Raw genomic sequence first — 18173 nt, 5'->3', positions numbered from 1 at the left:
TTGTTCTGTTTGTGTAAATGTTTTTGTATGTTTGTGTAAATATGATATACACAATATTTATATAGAGTATGTTGTAAAAATACACCAGCCAGTTAAAGTCTACAATACACAATCCTTTTCCTTCTTGTTTCTCTAGTAGCACAGATATTGTGCTTGCGTATCTCCGGTGGCAGCACGACCTCACTTTATGGATCGAGAATACGGTTAAATATTTCAAAGTTGAATAATCATGTTTTGAAGCTAAACCCATACGGCTGAACAATATGGGCTCTGTGTTTCGCACAGTGGACTCCTTTCTGTCTGTGCAGTAGTAATGCCAGCACAGGTAGGGCCAGCATCAAATCAGTCTCGGCTGCCTCCCTGCCCTGCCCTGTGTTCTCCTCCTAAAGAGCTTCCACTTATCTGTCTGCCACAGGACTGTCTGCGTGCACCCGACCACCATTCTTAAATTGATTGTGACAGTGCAAGAGCCCCCGATTTTTCTGCTTCAGAATTTAAGCTGCCATTTCAACACTGGTGTACAATGCTAAGCTTTTTTCTTATTTTAATATATATATATCATATATATATATATATATTATATATATATATATATATATTTTTTTTTTTTTTTTTTTTTTTTTTTTTTTTTTGCAAATTCCAAGAGAATGAATACGGCTTGTGTTCCAATTTAGTAACTAGCCTACATATTTTCCTTCAGTTTGAATAAATGCTTGAGCATTTTTGCTTTTTTTTTTTTTTTTTCTCTTCTCCCAACGGGGGGCCGGGAAACTGGCACTCAGCAGGGAAACTTAAACAGCTCTGTTGAGTATGAGGCTCAGAGACCCTGCACAGAGCAAGCATGCAACAGAGAGCCACCTTATCTGTCACAGGACGCTGTGTACTGCATTTGTATACATTTAACACACAATGTATGCGTGTGGATATGTACATACTCATACTGTGCACACACACACACATCTAAATGTATGTGATTGTAAGCATCCTAAATCGCGTGATGAATGGGGGGACCTCTGCATTTTGTTTAAGAATCTCTTTGAGGTGTATAATTGTATGTCAAGACTAAGTATCCATGCCTAAAATCTTTTTCTCTCTCTACCTCTTATTCTCTGTCTCCCTCTTGCACTCCTCCTTCCACCTTGTCTACTATTATCTGCTACTTTTTGTGGTTTGGAGCCCTTCCAGCCGTCCTCCCTTTCTTGCTCTGTGGTTTTGTTCAGGAGATTTCATCTCCCTCCACATCGTTCCTGCAGATTGACAGCTAAGCTCAGGTATGAAAACAAACAGTTAGCTCTGGAATTGACTGGTGAAAAGAAATCCGCCACTAATGCTCCTTCACAAACTCTCCTTTTTGCCTGCCCCTGCTGATGCTAAGCCCTAACAGCATACGAGGAAAAAAGATGGGGATTTGAAATCATTAACCCTTAATAGCACCATTCTACATGTCTGGCTTAAGCACGTCACCTCTACTGGATTATTGTGCTTGTTTCTTCTTACTCGAAAACCTCGGAGAAATGTTCTTTACCTCTGGGACAGCACATAGCCAAACACCCACATGTCAGTAAGCTATAATTAGAGATGTGTCATCTTGTAAGAGGTAAATGGTAGGTTGGGTTAGCAGACCTTGAAAAGCAAATCTCTGATGTTGTTGATACAATTGTTTTGTTTTGTTTGTTTACTGTACGTGCGTGTTCAGCTCAACTGGATAAAGTATTCGAGGCATGTTTGAACACAACTGCAGTAAAAGAATGTCTTTCTCTTGACGGGTAAAAGCCTCGGCTCAAATTCTGTCACACCTATTGTTTTTTTGTTTTTTGATTAAAAAAAAAAAAAAAAAAGATTTCTTCACCAGTCAGATTCCACCACTTTCATCTGCAGTGACACAATTACTTGCCCCTCAAGGTTTTGGAACAATGTCAACAAGGTGCTCAGTGTAATTGGTTGAAAGATTACGATCGGCGTAGAATATACAAGGCCACTATAGGTGTTGTAGTCTCTATCTGCGTGTCAACCTTTAATCTCTAGTTTCTTTTATTCGTTTAAAACCCACAGGCACATTTGCCTTTTGTACCGATTTTAACCTAACAATTAATGAAACCTCTGATTCATCACACACTTTAGATCTTAATCATAAGGTGTTTTCTGCTTGGTACCTTTGTTTGTGTTTTAATTAGGCGGACCTTGTGCGTCTCCAACCCTGGGCTTCTTTTTAATTGCCCGTATTTACATCAGGCAGACATCAAACGCAGAGAGAGAGAGTGTGGGAGAGAGAGTGTGAGAGAGAGAGAGACATTTGTAAAGGGGAGCACAAAGCAGCCCTTTGAAATGTCTACAGTCATATGAAATGGCATGCTAATTAAAAATCTAAGGCTGCCACTGTGATAGGAGAAGCATTTATATTGGTAACTGTGGTGTATAGACTGTCTCCATAACTCATCAACAGACAGAGGCCATAGTGTTTATTATCAGACTCCCTACCTGTTTACAGACCACCAAGTAACCTTCCCGTTCCCATTCATCAAACAGAAGAAATGCCCTGCCTGTAATTTAACAGACCAGCTTTCAAAAGGCTAAATCATTTTAAACATTTTACCCAGTAGACTTTGATCTACAGTGGCATACAGTATACCAGGGCAGGTACAATGAATCTAGTTTACCAAGCAATGATTTATCCTTCAGTTCATTAAGGTTATTGCCAATGAATATACTTATTAAAACATTCAACAGCCCTTTTTTCCTTTGCTCCGCAAACCGTAATTCAATAATTAAAACTAGCACTAGTTTTATTTATGCATGCCACCCTTACATCTTTTTTTTTTTTTAAAAGCAAATGATCAAAATCACCTGCACAACAGTGAGATGAGCTCCCTTTATATGTTTGTGAATAGTCCTCATGAAATGTTAATCAAAAACATTTAAGTGGTATGTTGAGAAAACACACAGTTCGTATTATCCGGGCGGTTTCCAAGAAATAAAAGAGATGCAAGAAGTTGTCTAATGATCAGTGATGAAGAGTGCAGGAGCCGCTGACAGCCTGGTGTTATCAGCCAGCTGGTATTGTGCTTTCCTGTGCTGTATAAACACACCAGCTCTCAGTAACAGTCAGTGCTAAGGACTGAACAGCAGCCCTGCCCATCTTCGGCCCACCTTCACCCTGTCATAAACACGGATTTTTGGGGGAGTGCTGAGTTGCGCTTTGCCGTGCTGCACTTGATACACTGCGTAGGGCGTTCAGAGTCAAGACATTCCACTCAAACACAGGCTCACCGGGAAGACGACTATGCGCCTCAGTTCTCTTTAACGTCTTCTCTCAGCATGGCCATGCACTGTTTACATCAGGCGCACTTTAGATTCAATAGTTACCTGAGTGGCATGGATGTACTGCACATGCAAGAGCAGAATAGCAAAGGCTGAGAGCTGTCTAAGGGGACAACAACAATAAACCTCTGACAAGCACAGAAAAGCCTCAGAATGGGTCTAAATGGGCTGGAATTTTGAAGACAGCACTTTGGAAGGAGTCGGGCATTCCAACAAAAGATAAGGGAGCAGAGAAATGAATGAGGAGGGCAGCCAAAGGCCTTTGTTTTATTTCAGAGTACAAGGCTGTTTCTGAGATTATACAGTACATAGATAATGTACGTCTGATAGGAATGAGGGACTTGTTAACATGGCTTGAAGTGGTCTTTGTGCCTTACCTTTGACTTCTGCAAGCAGTTCACTGGTGTTAAGCCTCTCCATCTTCTCTTTCCAGTCTTTGGAAAGAAGTTTCTCCATGCATGAGGAGTCTGAAAAAGAAAAAAAGAAAAGAAATATAAAGCAATTTGAATGAAAAAAAAAAAACAAGTCGTAATATTTTTTTCTGGTTGTTGAATATTGTCTTTTGAATATCAGCTCTATTTTGTTTTTAGTTTTGGGGACCTTATAATCTCTAAATCTAGACACTGCTATTAAATTAAAGACAGTCAGTGTATCAGATGAAAGACGGGCATTTTATTTGATGTTATTGCACGGCGAACATTAAAAGAGACTCAGCCTGACAGTAGAGAGATGAGCTAAGGGTGTAGTGAGGAGGGAAGCAGGCATTGTGGGGCTAGAATAAGGGCAGAGACGCACATTAAGTGGGAGGCAAGGAGTGATACTGGGTACGTCCGAGCGTTCACATAGCTGCCAATGATGAAAACAATTAACATTTGTCCAGCAGACAATGAATCAGAGGAGGAATGGCTGCAATCTGCCATGCTGTCGCTGGGGTAGCTGATAAAGAACACACTGGGCCGGCTGACCCAGGCCTCCACCATCCCTGTGCTGCTTAGGGGTCAGCCTGTTCCCATCAAACACCAGCAGCACAAGCATGCCTCCACCTTGAGCGACTGTCTCTGCAAACTGCCTCCAATCTGAACCGGATCAAGACATGCAGCATCTAGTCCCGTTAAGTCTGATTAAACATGACGCAGCCCCGTACAATCCAAGTCTGGGACAACAATTAATCTACTATTACTAATGTCTGTTTGATGAATGCGAAACGGATGTGCGGATTTCTTTAGAAATTGTACTGCCTGAGGATGATATCATTTGTCCAACCGTGTTTCTCTAGATTTGAAGCAAAATGTAAAACCAGAACAGACACACTAATTATGACCACAAAGCCCTGGGGCGCCATAATGAATAGTCCGACCACATATTTAACAGTTAATCATTTATGATCATAGTTCTGGCAACAGAGGGACACAATTCATGAACATGTAACAATGTGATGGAGGTTTTCTTCTCAGTTTCATATAGCTGTCATGTGTTTTTGATTCCACATAATATAAAACACAGAAAAACAAGGGGAAAGACTGGGAAGGGCCTGTCACATGCAATATTTTGGACTCTTCCAGTTTCATCGTTATCGTCCTTGACATCAAACAAAAGGGAGATTTATACAGTTGAGAATGTATACAAGTGTTGTTTCGTTTTATCCGTCTGTAACATTTCTTGCCCTCCGCATCCACAAACCAAACACCGTTGCAGCCTCTGACAAACACACTGACTTCAGAGGAACTGGGAGTAACGGGGAGTCAGTAGTTCTTGTGGCCTTGTTTAAGGATGGCTTTCAGAGAGATCAAGCAGAGTGACCATTTTGTTTGATTGTCCACTTCCTCCGATGTGATGGGGGTCGACAGGACATCTTCAGCTCAGGGTCATTATAACATTACTTCTGCTTTATTGACTTTCCAATTCCCAACTCACAGTTTGTCCCCTTGACCCTAAAAGAGGGAGAGAGAAAAGGCTGTGTGTGTTGTGTGTGTTTGTGTGCGTTAACTCCCTCCGTGGCATAAAGATCACAGATCTTAAAACAGAGGTTAAGGGCAGGGGGGAGTCGCAGAGCTCAGCTCTCCTTCCTTGCACCTTACTCCTGCGTGAGATAGTTTGCTCTGCTGGAAACAACAAACTCCCCCTAAAATCATAATCCTCAAACAAACAGAACACCATCGGTGCTTGACATTTTCTCCCTCGAAGCACAGAAATGGCTTGTTTTTAACGCGGTGTAAAGGGGAATTAAACAAACGCATTGAACATATGTTAATATGCACACATATGCTCCCTCTTTCACACACACACACACATACGTACATACACACACTTTCATCACAGATGCTGCTCCAGCACTTGATCATTAAGGAATGCACCAACTGTTGGAGATAATGTGGTGCCAGCTTCCATTCTACTCCAGTCCTCCCCCTCCTTTCCACCTCCCTCCCAGGAGAGCTGCCGCTCCCTCACTTCTCCATCCCCTCTGCTGGGCCAGACACGACCTGCCAAGTCCTCCAACAGGAGAGACTACAGCTGGAATGCACCGCTGTCCTCCCTGCCTTCCACCTGGGAGAGGTGAATAATGACCTGGATTAGTCTATAAAATAACTCTCAAACATCTTTCAGTGTTCGAGTAGCGTGGACAAAACAGGCAACCAAAAATGGATTTGGTGAAAGCAGAGCAACTTTTGCGCAAGCGTGTTGAGGAAAACAGTAAATGAGTCAGATGTCTGGCTTTTTTCAAAGCACCCTTCCACAGCCTATTTTTCACAAGAATTTAGATTAATAGAAGGAATGCTATTTCAGTTTCTAAAATGTCCGTCTGTTTTTTCTAGAGGAATTACAGATGCCAATGGAAACACTGGTTAGGATCAACATAATAATTACTGTCAGGTTCTGACACAGAGAATGTCAAAAATTGATACACACTGCATTCACCATAAAAAACAAAACAATAAAAGATTCACACTTTCTGCGATTTGTGAGTGAAAGGCAAACATAATTATTTAAGAACTTCTGAAGTTTTTAATGTAAAGAGGAGTTTTCTGCTTTTGTCCTTTCAAAGTAGGACAACACATACTGGGGAATTAGCTAAAACAAGAGAAGAGTCCAGTGAGTTTATTTTTATTTTCCTATGGGGGCTCTTAAATCTCTCGCACCCCCACCCCTTCCATTTCTTTCCCTCCCCCTCTCGAGATAAAATGCTCTGTGGCTGGGGAGCAGGCCATTCAGCTGGGATGAGAATGGAATGAAAACAATAGCCCTTATCAGGCTCTTATTTACATTTTCCCAGCGTCCCTGCAGTAGACAGCTTGGCTTGTCACCAAGCCCAGATCGCCCCACTGGACCCAGACCAACTTCCTCCAGCCCCAGCGATTCCAATGGTCCCTATGGACCCTTGCCTGGCACAGACCCCCACCATTCTGCAGCTAGCAGAGATAGCAACATACAAGACAAAACTACTGGAGTGTGTGTCCAAGACGTGTTCCCATTGAGAGGGGAATGGTTTCTGGACTACTAAGCCCGTCTGGGTCTCATTGTCTCCTCTCTGGGGCTGGTGCTGTATAGCTGGAAAACTGCCCTGAACCCCTTCCCGAGATTTTTTTTTTGAGAGTTTCCAAATGGCACTCAGAAGAAAGTGAATAGTCATCACTGATTTAATTCTGCCAAATCCAATATGTTTATCTCCTATCAGCGCTGTCATCTCTGCTGGTATACAGCTTTTCTGTGCAGGTATTTCGCGATCTTATTGATGTGGGTGAACAGGCAGGGATTGAGACACCTAAAGCCGAGATGAGTTGGCTAGATTAGGCTTATTTTTACTGTATTAAAAACAAAGCCAATGATCCTCATAAATCTCAACAAAGGAATGTTTCTAGGTTGATGTGTGACATAAACAAAGCTTTCAGCACCTGGCAGTTAGTGTTGCCAGAATATCGTGTTCAGTATAAACCATAGTAGTGAAGCTAAGAGGCAGGTTACCACTAACTGTCTGTCCTGACACCGACTAACTCCCTGACAGTCTCGAGGAAAAATGTCTTTCTCTCTCATATTTCATACTCTGGTGTATGAACGCAACAACTAATAATCTGAATTTATAAGACAAAACATTTATTAAATTGAGTGCTAGTTAGCTATAAATGCGTGTGTGGTTGAGAGGCGAAGGTAGGGGAAAGTCGTTTGCTAATTTATGTTTTTATTGCTGCTCTAAACAGCAGTTCATCCAAACGATCATTGCCATGTAGAAAAGCTCGAATCACTGAGTGCAAAACCAAATAGACAAATAAACACAGCTTTAAACAAATCAAATGTTGTCACGTTGTAATTGGGTTGGACAGTCGTAAAGCAAATCTTAAAAATTCATGACATACTAATTGTCAATATCTCTGCAGATTGCCATGGAGATATGAAGTCCGGTGTGTATATTAAATTTAGTAAACATATCGGTTGTTAGAGGCCAAAAAAAGGCAGACTTCACTTTCACATATCAATGATTTTAATCTGTAAAAGGTTTAATCTTCCAGATTTGCTGATGCAACAAAACACAACAACATGTTTTAAAAGTAAGCGACTGCCTCAAAGCACAAAAAGGGTTTTGTTACAACATGCAGCAATTGGTATTTTATTACCCTGTGTTGTCAGCAATGAAATCGTTTCAACTGTCTGCCACCACATTCTGAGCTTCTCTGTGCGCTCTATTCTCCGGGGAGAAAGATGATACTTGTGTTCGAGTGTTTGTTGTGTTGAAAAGCCGTTGGCAGAGAAAAGAGGGCTATCTAGCAGAGTCAAATTAGCCATAAGTCATGGATAACAGACTAAGAGACCTCCCCTTTAGCATTGGCCTTGTATATCAGTTGTACCAGCCTCAAGGGGAAACATGTAATTACCAAATCAATGATCAACTGACACTGACCATATAAATAATTTCCTCCCCAGAATACAGAGACCCATACAGTGAGGCGAATAAGGAAACAATGAGGAGGAGCCGAGGAAGACAGGAAATGGGGTGTAGAGTCTCTAAACAAGCTTCAGCTTGAATGGAGTACATTTTTTATCATTTGTCATAATCCAGTTATAGTCAACCAAAACCAAACTTTACACAAACACTAAACTTGGCATTAAGAAGATCTCTGAAGTGCAATAACAAAACTGAAGACTGCACCAGAGTGAATAGAGTGAATGCAGTTTAAACATTGCAATGGCAATTTTATTTATAAAGCATATTTTTTTGTGGAACAGCTGCTCAAAAGATTTAAAAAATCAGTGTTAAGACTACACTTGAAACAAAATGACATATAAACATAAAATATGTAAATTGTTGAAAACATCTTGGGCCATAAAAAAAATGACATCAGGCTGCACAGAGAGCTCAAGAAGTGGCGAGTCCTTCATATGTTTACAAAAAATATGTTGGTAAAAATATGTGATAAAATGAAAAAATAACTTAGTTTCTTTTGGAATTTGAGGTCAAGAAAATATAGTCATGTCATAAAATATGTTGATGACTGTAGTCTGGTGGTGCTTAGCTAAAAGGTCTAATGAAGTAAGCAATGGGATGAGGAATATCCACTGTCGCTTAGTTTGAAAATTACACAAATCACTTTTATTTTGCAATGATTTATAGAGTCATAAATGATGCATTAATGACTGCTCTCTATATGATATTAGTGCTTTTGATTTACTTCCTTATATTGACTGCATCATGTGATTACACATGCAAAAACTGTCTAAATCCTTAAAAAAGCTCTTAAATTTCTTTCCTACATTCAGTGTTAGATACAGTATATTTCTTTAATTCAGGCATAAATTTCTCTCTCAGAAATAAAACTCCAAATCTCAGTCAGACAATGATAGGCTGACATCTAATTTCCCATCCACTCTGCACTGCACGGGATACAAATCAAAAGTCAAGATTGATAAAAAAGAAAATGACTGTGACACACTCCAAGGAGTCCTTTGAATATCTTAATCACAGACACACTAAAAACAAGACCCCATCATCACACCAAATAAAACATAATAATTACAAGAGGCAGGCAGGGAAGTGAAATGCAGAGAGAAAACATGTTTTTGTCATTCAGCCGGTAGTCCCTGAGACAACAGCTGTTGGATGCTGCAAATACTCCTGAAGTCTCCATAATCATGGCGTTATTGAAGTGAGGACAAAAAGGGCACTAATTGCAAGGGAGCAATCGGAACGCAATAGGTTACACACCCGGGTGATGCCGCACAATGCAAACGCTAAAGAGGGAGCTTGGGGGGAAAAAAAACACTGAGCACAACAGTGCGTTGTCGCTCATTTTCAGGCAATTACCTTTCCTCGTTGTCAACAGTTTTAATAACCTCTACCATTTCCAGAAGACTTTTTGGTGCAGTTAAATAATTCCAGCTTTTTAATATGTAATTACTAGTGCTGGCATGCATAAATAAAAAGGTCCAGATATGTCAGTGTATTGTGGAGCACCTGCACCTCGTGGTGGGCTTTCTTTAACTGACACCTAATCATTATTCCACTTGGTGAACATCTCTGTTAGTCACCTTTAGACTACCCTGTTTGGTCATGTAAACAGTTGCTATAAATACATTGTAGGTAACATGAAGGAGATGTGCTTCATCTGAGGTTCTGACACACGTCCTCCCTTGTTGCCTCACTTCCTTTCATTCCAATTTCCTTACTTCTTACAGTGTGTTCTCTTCCTGAACATCGTATCTCACCAAGTGCTAACTTTAGTTGTCTGTGTCTAGAAGGGGTCATGAGTCAGTTTTTCTTGATAAGTTCGAGGTCTTTTTGTGAGCAGGAGTCATAGAAGTTGCTTTATGGATACTGACGCAGGATTGATAATAGATCACCAGCCCTACACATAGTGGTTATCATAGTTTGTCTGAATTTGTATAAATTCAATTTAATGGTCTCTTTTCTGCTGTTCTGTTTCTTTGAAATTTGGTGAACATTTTGGTTGCTTCTAGAAAGTGTCATACTACTTCTTGTTTTTATTCCATTAGGAAGTGAAGGTTGTAGAGTTAAATGAAGTAAAGTGGACTGAAAGACCTTGTGGCACAACCACATGTCAAAACTGTTATCTATTACTGTGTGGTTTTATGTAGGAAAATGCTAAATGTAATTTGCAGGTAACTTTTTGTTTATTTCAGCTTTTTCTTCAGGCCAACGGACACATTGGGCCTGTATAACCAGAAACTTCTCCCGTCATCCCTCGCCCTTATCTGCACTGACCAACGTGTTAATCCTACAGCGTTGACCTGGCCATTCTGAGAAGACGTATACACACACAGCACCCTGACCTCTTTAAATAGGACACGTGTCTATCAAGCATATATGAATTAACCATCCCCAAGGGGCTTCACCTCCTGAGCTGAGCAGCATGTGACCTCTCCCAATCCATTTTACTGCGGCACTCTGTGGCAATCAGGCTTGAATTATTAAAGTGAGCAGTGAGCAATGATCAATTCATTGCAGCCCTTGCTCGCAGACTGCCCGGCCGTTCTTCAGCAGAAATGACATTGAGAACACTTGAGTATGCTTCCAGACAATGCACATAAATGTGAAATATGTCAGACCCAATATGTCAATAATCATAACTGTACAGGCTGAGGGCATGTCCAGGCTAATCCTACAGAAATGCTGTTAGATGACAGCGCTGTGATGCCTTACAAATGCTCTCTTGACAGAAAGACTGGGACAAGTTGAGGGGCTGACAAGAGGCTAGTGTGCTGCAAGCTGAGGATGCTGTGCATCACTAACTTCTGTACCGTACCTCTTTGGTGCTAATGTTTGTAATAAATATTCAGAGCGTGGTAATTGGACATGTCTTGAAGAAACACTGCTAAAGACTTGTAGGCCTCGCAGAGGGCATGGGCCAGAAAAAGCCAAGATTCAAAGTCAAATTGCAGCCTCTTATCTGCACACAAATTAGAGAGGGGGGAGGGAAACAAAAGCAAAGAAGTTGAAAGAGAGAGGAAAGATTGCAGGGAAGTATGCAACTCAAGGAACCTGGAAGTAGGAGGAGGGCAAGGAAAAAAAATCCAATCAAAACTTCGTGAGGAGCAGATGAGGAGCCAAGATAAACCAGTACTCAGAGCCCCCAAAACTGCAATCTCCCCTTAAGCCGGAGAGTGGCAGCTGGCAGAACAGCTGGTGAATAGGATTAATGTCAGAAGAATGAAATAAAACTCAACATATGTCCGAGCCTGAGGTGTTGGGACTGTGCGTGATTGTGCCCCCGATGGATGCCATGTGTGCATCTGGAAGGAGCTGCTGTGCTGCTCCGCTCTCTACCCCACAAGGTCACTTTTAAGAACTAGGACCATTAAATGCTTGGATAGCAAAATTAACTTTTCATTCCCTCTCCTCTCCCGTTTTTTGCTTAAAAAAAAAATCCAGACAGCGAAGGGAGTATTGAGCACAGCTATCAATACAATGCACCCAACTACTCATCAGGGAAACAAACAATTAAATTAAGGAAGACCAATCGTCCATGTACAAAGAACCAGACAAGGTCAAAGAAAAGTGGAGGTTTTATTAAAATAGACCAAGATAATTGATTTCAATCTTTAGTATTTTTTTTTTTTTTGCTTGAGATTTAATAATAATCAGCCTAATAAAGCTGTTCATAAGCACCTTAAATCTGCAAAATTGGTTCACTTATTTTTTTAACTAGAAAACAATAGAGCAAGAAAGCAAAAGAGAAAGGCGGTAAGAAGGGAAAAAAAAAGGTATAGCAATGCATGCTCATGTTTGGTTTAGTGGAGAGAAAAAGTAGACACTACTTCAGGAATCTCAGCCGGTGCTGATGAGGGGATCAGCACTTGTGAAGATGAACATTATGAGGAGAAATATGTGGACTTGATTTCAATTTATAATTTCCATTTGATGTCGGTAATCATTAGGGTCCACACACTGTAATAAATTATAATAATTTCACACAAAAATTAAATTACTGGGTACCTTGCATTGGAGAGATTTTTTTTTGGGTACCCTGCAATTTAACTGTCAGATATAAACTTGCCTGCTAATCAATGCTCGAAAACATTCACATTTATTCATCTATGTTAAATTAATAGATGTGTGAAGAAAACGTGGAGTACTGTGATCATGGCTGTTCAGTGTGATTTAGTAAATTAATGGGTGTCTGACTCTACAAGGACAAAAAGAGACTAATAGGATCCACATGAATGCATTACAATTTGCAGTGAAGCCAAGTGTCGGGTATAGACATCGAAACTTTATTTCATCATAAACACTGGACGACGGCGATGCGCTTCAGAGAGTGAACCATAAGATGAGATATTAAAAAAGTGCAAATTACAAGAATAAGACGGGTAATTTACTGTACTTTTGGTAATATGGCATACTCTAAATGTGTTGAATTTTGCTAATGCATATATATGTGACTATCCTCCAATTGTAACAGAAAAAAGGAAGAAAAAAGTTCAGAATGCACACACACTGTAAGACCAAAGGGAACTATTTATAGATAAATAAAAAAAAATGCATGAAACTTGAAACATGTTACAGCACTTTCATATTTTTACAACTTGATCATTACAAATTATTGATTGATTATTAACAAAGTTAAAAATAAAATTCAGATTCTTGCCCTGCCACTGGATAAAGAATTGATGAAGTAACTTCTAAAGCACTTCTAAAGGTTAAGCATTCTTACTCCTAGGCAGTCATTCATTTACCCACATCTAAGTGCCGTAATGTGTTATTGTTCAAGTTAGTTTGGCAACAATAGAGGCTGCATTTTTCTTTTCGGTCGACCCGTTCCCTTTCTGTTGGATACAGGGCCATATGGACTGAGACCTGCTGGGCAAAGATGGAGAAATTTGCTTCTCATGAGTGACTGAGCTTATTGGTCCAGCTCACAACGGGGGAAGTTAATGACACCCACCCTGTGCCTCCCACCCAGTGAAAAAATGACAAAAGGAAAGGGAAAGAGAAAGATGACGTGCAGTAAAGGAGGTAAAATTATCTTAACGACCCAATTTCCTTTTTCCAATATTATGCTAATTGGCACAATAACAAAAAGGCCGCCCCAACTAGTCATTAATCTTAATTTTAAATAACGTCAAGCAATCGATTGAACTTCATGATGTGCAATTGACGACATGGTCTTAAAACATATTAACCACCCGAGCAGTGCAGACTTAAAAAAATTATTCTGGAGGTACTTCCAAAGAGAGATGATCTTCGTCAAATAATTATACTCATTGGCACTCAGGCTTTGCAGTGCAATAAAACACATTTCTATTCGTTTCTTCTGACATCCTCATCTCATCTGCTGGCACGTGCACGGTAATGTTATTGAACAAGGAGAAAGAAAAAGCATCGAGTGGGAGGAAACATCTGTTTCATCACTGCTGATTAAAAAGTCTCTTTGTTCAAGAGGCAACCATCAAAGTTTGGTGTAAGACGTTCATGCCTGTTGTGTAGGGGGGAAAAAAAACAATGCAAATATGTTAATAGGCTGTATGTACACTAGTTGTCATGTTTGCTTCTGTCAAGGCGGATCTCTTAGCTGGATGGCTGACGTACGTCTGACTTACAGAACAAGCCTGCAATGTGCTCTGAAATCATTAGCAGGCCACAGAGGCTGTCTGTGTCCAGGGTGTGAGTTACACTCACACTATTTTGATCCTTGGTCAGATGACACCGGCTCTTTTGTCAAGTTATGTGTGGAGAATGCTTGGGAGCTGAATGCCACAGCTAGGACAGTGATACTGAGCTGGCACACAAGTCTCCCAGTGTAACCCTACTGCAGGCATTCAAACACACACACGCACACAACCACACACACACACACACACACACACATGTGCCCTCCCTCTGCACCCCATCCCATTGTGGAATAGCCCCTGATCTCCCCATTTCTCACTGCCTCAGCCCCTCCCCCCACACCACTGTCCTGGCTTTATGAACTTTGTCTGCTCTTCTGTCACACTTCATGTTCTTTTCAGACACATTTCCCAATTCTTGGCCTCACCGCCAATGACAGATATAGCAGCATTAATGTCTTCTGCCTTCTTACATGTCAGCGTTTCACCATCTCTGTGCCCCTTTAAATACTGCAGTGTCACATAAAACAGTCAGGCCGTTACAAAGTGTTGTTGATTTAATTGCCCAATCACCCGTATACGGCACAGAGGTAAATTTATTGTTTGTTTGTTTTTCAGACAGCAAATATATATATATATTTTACTTTTCCCCTAAAATTACTGCTGCACACGCAGTGACGTCACTGACGAGACATACCTACAACCAGTGTACGGGTGTGTGACTATGTAAAGACAAACAAGTCTCTGTGCAACCCTGGCTGTGATTTGTTTCTCAGAGACACCCGTTTCCTCCTATCAAGGGGTTCCTGTGCAGCCAGTAAGCCAGGATCACAATGGGAGTTTTGTGCTGCATGGGTGCAGGGGGACACGCTCAACAGCTGAAACCCGGAAAGATGGCCCCTGGAATGCTCCACAGCAGTTGCTACTGTTGACTAATCGGAATATGAGAACTGGGGAAGGTGATCTTGAATGCAAAGAATGGCACATTGAAGAAGCAGCTGCTTGTTTTGTCATCTGAATGACCAAGACAGCAGAAAGGGTTCCCGTTTTGAAAGGGGCAACAAAATCTATATCTTAGCTTGTGTAAAGTGAAACCTGTGTCGGCCCCCCGTCGTCCTTTGGGGACGTGCCGGTGTTATGTGAGGGCTCTGTTTTGGAACAGATAGTAAATACATAATTCAGCAGTGGACCAGGCACTCTGTGCTCCCTATCCCCCTCAGACAGCCAGTCCATTTAGCCCTGGGCTCTGATCTCAGCCTGGCAGAGGAGCAACTTTGCCGCTGGAGAGTAAGATGGGGTGAGAGACAAAAATCTTTGGAGGAGGGAAAATGTTGATCTGGATGAAGGTGACATGATGGTAGAGGGAAATAAGGGAAAGAGGTGAGAAAAAATGGAAAAGAAGGAAGAAGGTTGGGAAAGTGAGATTAAGGAGGAGTGAGGGGCAGGGTATCTTTTTTTTGTGAAAGTTCACATGTCAGGTTGGCAGGCTGCCCGCGGCATACAGCCGAAAAATCTATTTAACGTCTGCTTCATAGGGTGACAAGAGGGTTGATTGGCAGAGAGCAGAGAGCCGCTTTTGATCATGTGTCCTAACAAGCGATTCCAGCTCATGTCTCTTCAGCCTGAACAGATCTACATTACCTATTCAAACAAAAGTGACAGACCAGAGCACTGCTCCGCTGGGCTGGTGCACCACGCCACAGGCCAAGAGAGAACACACACACACACACACATGCACACGCACACACACAGGAAGACCCCCACTGACACATACAGTATATGCATGCATGCACGCACGCACACACTAAACTATATTGGCTATTTGATCAAATAGATTACTTGAATCAAGATAAGCAGCTTGCTGAAATCATGTTGACAGTACAAAGAACAGATTATTAAAGGAGATGGGAACAGGGCGCACAGGAGAAACGCTGGTGTTTGACTGATCTTTGGCCTGTGTGTGTGTCTTGCCAGGAGGATCCTGGCCTTAGGCCGTCCAGTAAGATGCTTCACTCAGCGGCAGCGTAGAGCTACGTCTCAAGAATCTCTCCAAAATCGGCAATCGAGGTAACTGGATCTCCAGCCTTCATTGCATATGCATAGAGTCAGAGGCTCATGCTCAGATCATTATAACAAAGATTCCTATTAATTAGGTGGGATAAAGCAGAACCAGATGACATGGCAGCTGGGATGAGAGGAGAGGGGAGAAGGGAGGGACTAGAATCGGAGGGGAGAAAGTGCATCAGTCTCTTTGGGGGGAGGGAAGTAATGTATAATACAGATTGCATTATACATACAGTTATATACCTTTTTAGAAAACCTTTTGAAAATATTTTTTTAATGCTACATTTAAGATAAATAAATTTCCAAAAGATAAATCTGTTGCTGCTATTAAGCACCTGCAGCCAATTTCCAGTCAGCCTCCGTTTGGAGTCAGCAGGGGAGTGTGACACTGACGGGGGACGGTGTTGCAACAGAGTCAAGAGTTCATCAGTGCTAATCAGACCACAGGCTTAGAGCTGATCCTATTCTCTTCCAACGCTTTCACCCATCCCTGAATCTCATTACATGGCCTGTTGTAATAGAGGATAATGACCCGGGGCTACACACACACAATGCTGATCACTCCCCCCACACTCAGCCTACTGCACAGTCATTGTACAGTGATAATACACAACCTCGTTGGGGGATTACATTTATAAATAGAGGAGAGGTGGCAAAGGCAGAGTGAGAGAAAGAAAGGTCTAAGTGATGACACAGAAACGCATACATCACAATGGCACACCATGTTGTGCTGTTTCATGTCACAAGCAATGGTTTGGTTACCTGCCGCTGTAATAGGGGAACTCTTTCACAGTAGTCATTAAATATCATTCTACCTGCGATTAAAGAGGGGTCTCGGTTTGGCTGAATGGTGGTGTGGCTCCCCTTCGCTAAGCTAATTAGCCGTGACTCTGTCAAAGGGCTCCAGGTGTTGAGTATTCTGCTTGAGCACCTACTGTATCCACTCTGACTGGTCTAAAAAAAACTGAAAAATTATAAAATGGAGGGCATTCCCTCTGTTTTTTGGGGGGGTGGGGGACTTGCTGTTGCTTGTCTGTTTTCTTTTGAATGGCAGCTGGGAAATTGTTAAGTTTTTTTTAAATATTTAGATTATAGCTATAGATTATACATGGAAGTCTCCACTGTCAGTACAACAGCTGTGGCAAATCTCTTCAGACTACACCTGTTCACCGGTTGGTTGGCCCTGATCAAAGATTGTCAACATCCAGGGAACTGAGCCATAACAGTATACTGTGATCCTGGATACCATGGCCATTGCAATCAACAATAGTGAAATGATTGAGAAAGATTGACTCGACTAATAAGAAACTGTAACACTCAACGTTTGATGGGCTTATGTGTTTATGGAACACAGCTCAACTGAAACCATTTAAAAAATGACTAAATATGTTGGATTAAGACCATCTGATGCTCTGTTATGTTTGTCTGTTTGTTTGTTTCGTATCTATGTGCATCTCATTTTGAGCTTCTTCACTCAGGAAGGAAGAAAGAATGTCTCGGCATACCACTCGATAAAGAAAGATGAGAAAAGATTCATAACTGCATCCAATTCCGCTGGCACGGACTCAACATGCAGACACTGAGCCCAAGATCCCTAAAAGCTAAGACAGGAAGCTTAAACCCAATTACCCGTCCTTGTCTTGGGGACGATCATAAAGAGTCAACACACAAAGTATTTCTGTGTTGACTTGCACAGTATTGATTCATACTTTAGTGCATTATATAAAACTGTTCTAATTGCATGTGAATCAAATCAAGGTCACCTTGGGTTTTTATAATGGTGGCTATTTTTCTTTTTCCCCTTAATACATTATACTGACATTTTTAACTCTTGACAAGTGCTGTCTGGAGACCTATCCATAAATAATGCATTTACAATACCTAGTAAATAAACATGGGGCACAATCGTTAGCCCTGCTGGCAACTGGGCCTAATAGAGCTTTTACAGCAAAGGTGACTATTCAGCTAAATGTGGTGCTTGCTGCTGGGAGGACATTTTCATTCATTAGCACAGTCACAAGCACTTAAAGCACTTTAAGGAGCAGAAATAGAGAGGAAGGGTGGAAGGATAGAGAGGGTGAAAGGGTACAAATATATAGAGATGGAAGAACGGAGGAATGATACTTATAACCCTGAGTGTGTCTCTATTGTTATAATGTTTATATGGTATTGTGATCAATGAAGGAAACTGGTCAAAGCTTTTCTTTGAATTGAGACATTATTAGTTAAAGATGCAT

The 18173-nt window shown here is 41.3% G+C and overlaps 1 protein-coding gene across 5 annotated transcripts in view; it reads right to left on the bottom strand.

Annotated features, from left to right (window-relative positions):
- sox6 (SRY-box transcription factor 6) overlaps positions 1-18173 on the bottom strand; it is a 134196-nt gene that overhangs the window by 62478 nt on the left and 53545 nt on the right. For all 5 annotated transcript variants that reach the window (XM_019272594.2, XM_019272593.2, XM_010731085.3 and 2 more), the window contains one exon: positions 3696-3785. In XM_019272594.2, the coding sequence (XP_019128139.1) occupies positions 3696-3785 (90 nt within the window). The remainder of the gene's footprint in view (positions 1-3695; positions 3786-18173) is intronic.

Source organism: Larimichthys crocea, chromosome VIII (genome assembly GCF_000972845.2).
Source record: "Larimichthys crocea isolate SSNF chromosome VIII, L_crocea_2.0, whole genome shotgun sequence".
Taxonomy (NCBI): Eukaryota; Metazoa; Chordata; class Actinopteri; family Sciaenidae; genus Larimichthys; species Larimichthys crocea.
Note: the sequence above shows the minus strand (reverse complement) of the source record. Positions and strands in the feature narration are given on the sequence as shown.